Consider the following 5,459-nt stretch of genomic DNA (forward strand, 5'->3'; position numbering starts at 1 on the left):
TTAATCCATTGCACGCTTGAAAATTCACAGTCATAAAATAAATGTGATTTGCACCCCACAGTAAAAAGTCAACTGGCTGGAATCTCCATCTTATTTTCCAGATTTTTGAACGCACATCACATTTCCCGTTACTCAGATTACATTTGTCTACTTATTGTGTACTAATTAACATATTAGTACATATTCTGTAACATAACATGCGGCGGATATGAAAATTCTACACAGCCCTGTTCGATTGCCAGCTATTTGCGACATGGGGATAAAAAGAGCAACAGATATATTGATCGATATGTTCTTTAAATGTGTTTGCAATTGTGTGCACACCCCCTTATAAAGCAATACCCGCAGTACATGTGGCTGTGTTCAGAATTAACCAATGGCGTTCCAACTGTAATTAAATGGGACTCAGCACACCTGCCACTATTTTCAATGCATCTTATGAACCCCAAATGAAGTTCAGGTGTTCTAGTAGGCTTTTCCTGACATTTCCACACCATCGTTTTTAAAAGACTTTTCCTAAAAAAAAAAACAAACAAACAAAAAAAAAAACAAAAGCTTATTTAGATATCTAATGTCACAAAAACCAGGCGTTTGAACAGAGATGCATAGACATTGTAAGCAACTGTTGGGGCGGCATGTTGGGTGACTGGTTGGCACGTCTGCCTCAGAGTGCAGAGATGCAGGGTTCGATTCTGGCCTTCTTGTGTGGGTTTTCTCCCGGTCCTCCGGTTTACTCCCACGTTCCAAAAACATGCATGGCAGGTTAAGGGAACGATCTAAATTATGATTGATATATATTTACAAACATGAAAAAAATAATCGAACAAATGATGAAACAAATATTACATGTATATCTAAATTTTGATTGATATATATTTACAAACATGAAAAATTAATCGAACAAATGATGAAACAAATATTACATGTATCAAATAAGCATCAGTCAGTGATAAATGAGCAGGATTATTTTATGGATTGCGTATGAAAGTTAGCATGAAGAGTGAGGCACTTGTCTATGTAATCTTTAGCGTGTGAGTGTGTGGGTGTGTGTGTATGGAAGTGTGTGTGCGACTGTGTGTTTGATTTAGGATTTTTTTTTTGTCTTCCCCTCCCTTCCACGACGACACCCGCAAAGTAAACGAAGCATGATTAATTAATGCATTAATTGCCATGAAAGTGAATGTGGTTCACATAGGCAAGCAGGAGGAAATTCCTGCGCGCCTCACATCAATTAATAATCCCGATCTGAATAAATAACTGTGTCTGTGTGTGTGTGTGCGTGTGTGTGTGTGTGTGTGTGGTTACATTGTTTATTAATCGTGGGATCTGGTTATTAATCGACTGTTATCAGTGGATTCAAGCCTACAACTACATCGTTTCTGTACAATTTTGCTGAATATTTATTTAGGTATTTATTTATTGAATACAACTGCAGTGTTGAAAAAAGAAATATCCGACCATGTTTCCTTAGATAAATCAGACCTGCATAAGTGCTGAGTTAATATCTACTCTTCCAAGGCTCGAGCAAGCTAAATTAATACAGTTCGTCGAGAGGCCATAACAAATTGTTCCCCCGCTATGTAATGTTAATTTTTTTTCCTATTTATAATCTATATTTAACCGTAATTTTAACACGTTTGTAGAAGCCATTTTTTTAATCCCGGTCGACGATCTCTTCGGGAGCGCGTTGTAATTATTTTTCAATGGATTTAATTTGGGCTTTTTTTTTTTTAGTTGAAAAGGAGATTCTTTTCTTGTCTTTTTTTTTTGCAGCGGGCCACCCGGCCTGGCTCGGTCTGTCCTGAGTAAAACCGACGAAAGAGGCACGCGAATGGGCGTGGATGCCTCCGACTGGCTCACTCTGATTGGCTGAGATGCATTTTGGGGGCGTGGTTTGCTTGCCAGGCTCTTCCTATAAAGGCGTCTGGGAGGGGGGGCGGCGCAGCTTCGTCTTCATCCTTCAAGTACTGCACATGGGAGGACTGGAGGATTTTCCACCGCTTTTCCTCCCTTTTTAATACATTTTGCAACTTTGTGAAGTGTTTTTTTTTTTTTCATACTTGTGCAAAGAGGACGACGGATCGCTGCCTCGCTGGCCCTCGCCTGCGTCATCATGATGTCGATGAACAGCAAGCAGCCGTTCAGCATGCACCCCATCCTGCACGAACCCAAGTACACGCCGCTGCACTCCAGTTCCGAAGCCATCCGCCGGGCCTGCTTGCCCACGCCGTCGGTGAGTCCAACGCTGCATCGGAAAAAAAATAAAATAAAAGACCAACGCATGGATAATTCTGCTTTAATTAAACAAGCCAAAACACACCAAAAAAAAAATGATGCATATTTCTAAGGCGCGAGTGCGTTTCGCTTCTTCAATTATGCAAAAAAAAAAAAAAAAAAAAAGTGCGTGTCATCACAGGAATGTAATTTAATATTACTAATTAAATACATTTTTTATATTCGAGTGTCATTCGTATTCAAGATCACGCCGGTCTCGTTTCATTGTATAGGCACAAATTATTCAAAAGGAAGTGTATGTGTGTGTGCGTGTGGGTGGGGGGGTGCAGCGTTGTAAATATTAATTTTAAATGAATGTCAGTCCACGCTGCTGGCACACATTGCACAACATGCCACGCACACGAGGAAAGTTCGTGTCGGAGGAAACTGTTTCCAGTTGACAACTGTCAAGTGTGAGCTTTTCGTAATTGTCGCCTATAACATCATTAAAAAAAAAATCTGACTTTCGGTTTGGTGCACATTCGATCAGTTTGTGACTGATTCAATTTTTACATACAATGAAAATAAGTCCGACATTTTCACCGATACATTTGAGGTACCATTTTTTCGAAATCACTTTGACGAAGCGTTTTCTAATGATCAGAAAATACAATATGGTTTTAGTAATATGTACTCGTTTTGGGTTTAGTTTTGTAAAAACGAATTTCGCATATAAATTGACTGCAAAAAACTGCATGTGTGTGCGTGTGTGTGTATGCACTTCCGGAAACGGTGACATTAAAAATATTTTGGATATGGATTGCCGATAAAATAAGAGCAAACTGGCCATAAATACGTGCATGTCATTAAATTTGAGTTCTTTTCTCGAGTTATTAAAGTTGAAACAGTAATTTGGCCGTCAGATCACAGGCAATTTCTGTCCTCTGTAACTTCAGATAACAGCCAAATGACCATATTAGGACATGTGATTAAATGTGAAGTTTAAATTTGCCAATTAGCGGCGAGACTTCCAATAACTGTATACATTTTACAGCAAAAGTGGAAGAACGTCATTAAAGTTGACTCTTTAATTTGCCTTTTAGTTTCCAGATACTTCCGGTCACTGTGGCACTCCAATGACTATATATGGGCATGCCATTAAAATGGACTCCTAAATTTGTGTTAGTTTTCAGGCATGTAAATACATATACCATGTATGGAGTCTGTTAAATTGCTTTAATTGCAAAATGAGTGTAATGATGGCACGTCACCACACTTGATTGGTCACTTTATATATGTCGGAAGTGTATATATTCTATAAATAATTATAAATGATAAAATAATTGAATAATTGGAGATGACAACGAATGGGCTGCATGTCACCAAATTTCCAGGCACTTCCGGTTACTGTGAGAAATCAATCAAGGCAAACAGACCATTCATGGGCATGTCATGTTCACTTTCCACATGAGAGTTTGTCTGGATTGATCGTGCCACCTTAATTTTCTGTTTATTTTCCTTCTTCTTGAGACATTTTGTTTTCATTGCTCTAACGATGTTGACTTTGTTGGTCGTCCTGGGATGTTTACGTGTAAATTTGTCTGCTGCGATGATCGAATTCCCCTCAGGGGATGAATAAAGTATCTATCGAATTAACCTGAACCCGGATTGGGGCATATCTGGTGAAAAAAAAAAGGCAAAACGACATTTGCGCGTCAATTCCGAGCCACTTCCCGAATAAGCCTTTGAATGAAATCGACCAACTGCGGATTTTGATGATTCTTTTTTTTTTTTTTTTCTGTCACTAAACGCGCTTGTGGCGGCAGCTGCAGGGCAACATCTTCGCCGGCTTCGACGAGACGCTCCTGCAGCGGGCGGAGGCGCTGGCCGCCGTGGACATCGTGAGCCAAAAGAGCCACCCGTTCAAGCCGGACGCCACCTACCACACCATGACCACCATGACCAGCATGACGTGCACGCCCACGTCGTCGTCGGCGCACCTGCACCACCCGTCCGTGCTCACCTCGCACCACCACCCGGCGGCGCACCACCACCAGCCGGCGCAGGGCCTGGAGGGCGACCTGCTGGAGCACCTGACGCCCGGCATCTCCCTGGGCGCCATGGCCGGCTCGGACGTGTGCTCCACGGCGTCGCACATGAGCGCCATCAACCACATGCAGCACCACCACCACCACCATCACCATCCGCACCACCCGCAGTCCATGAACATGCACGCGCACGGCCTGGCCTCGCACGGCTCCCTGGGGGGCGCCGCGGCGGGGGTGGTGGTGGGCGCAGGCGGCGGCGGCGGCGGCCAAGCTGGGAGTGACGCAGGCGGACGTGGGCGCGGCGCTGGCCAACCTGAAGATCCCCGGCGTGGGCTGCCTGAGCCAGAGCACCATCTGCAGGTTCGAGTCGCTGACGCTGTCGCACAACAACATGGTGGCGCTCAAGCCCATCCTGGAGGCCTGGTTGGAGGAGGCGGAGCGGGCGCAGCGAGAGAAGATGGCCAAGCCGGAGATCTTCAGCGGCGGCGACAAAAAGCGCAAGCGCACGTCCATCGCGGCGCCGGAGAAGCGCTCGCTCGAGGCCTACTTCGCCGTGCAGCCGCGGCCCTCGTCCGAGAAAATCGCCGCGATCGCGGAGAAGCTGGACCTGAAAAAGAACGTCGTGCGCGTCTGGTTCTGCAACCAGCGGCAGAAGCAGAAGCGCATGAAGTTCTCCGCCACGCACTAAAAAAAAAAAAAAACGACAAACGCGCGGAGAGAGCGAAAGAAGGAAAAGGAAAAGAGAAGAGAAGAAAGTCCCGCTTTTTTTTTTTTTTTTTTTGGTTTGCCTTTCACTTTGGAGAGACAAATCGCGGAGGGGCTCTTTGTGCCTCGACAAGACGTTTCATCACCTCGAGCGTTGTGGGAGGCAACGAAATAAGACTTCGTTTCTCCACTTGAGCAGATCCTTCAGTATTTTTTTTGATCACCGCTTTTTACTTTCACTCCGCCATCTGTACTTCTTTATCCGCAGGCAAAATAGGCTCGCTACTTGATTTAACTTTATTACATTCAAAAAAAATCTCTGTTTCGTTTTTTATGCGCAGACAAATCGCAGTCTGCCTGCCCTGTTTGTGCCTGTTAACGAGACATTTCATGATCGCTACCGTGATGGGAAGTGGCGAAAAGTCCTGTTTGAGTAGATTTCCCAACGTCTGCACTTTGACTTTTACATTTTGGGGGGGGGGGAACCTCACT

The 5,459-nt window shown here is 44.2% G+C and overlaps 1 protein-coding gene across 1 annotated transcript; it reads left to right on the forward strand.

Annotated features, from left to right (window-relative positions):
* Positions 1-1,740: 1,740 nt before the first annotated feature.
* On the forward strand, positions 1,741-5,166 carry pou4f4 (POU class 4 homeobox 4). Its single transcript, XM_019871503.1, is given in 3 exon segments — positions 1,741-2,233; positions 4,041-4,498; positions 4,500-5,166. Coding segments are annotated over 3 exon segments (1,029 nt in total). The 5' UTR covers positions 1,741-2,113; the 3' UTR covers positions 4,951-5,166.
* Positions 5,167-5,459: the final 293 nt, after the last annotated feature.

This window comes from Hippocampus comes, unplaced genomic scaffold (genome assembly GCF_001891065.2).
Source record: "Hippocampus comes isolate QL1 unplaced genomic scaffold, H_comes_QL1_v1.1 scaffold33, whole genome shotgun sequence".
Taxonomy (NCBI): Eukaryota; Metazoa; Chordata; class Actinopteri; order Syngnathiformes; family Syngnathidae; genus Hippocampus; species Hippocampus comes.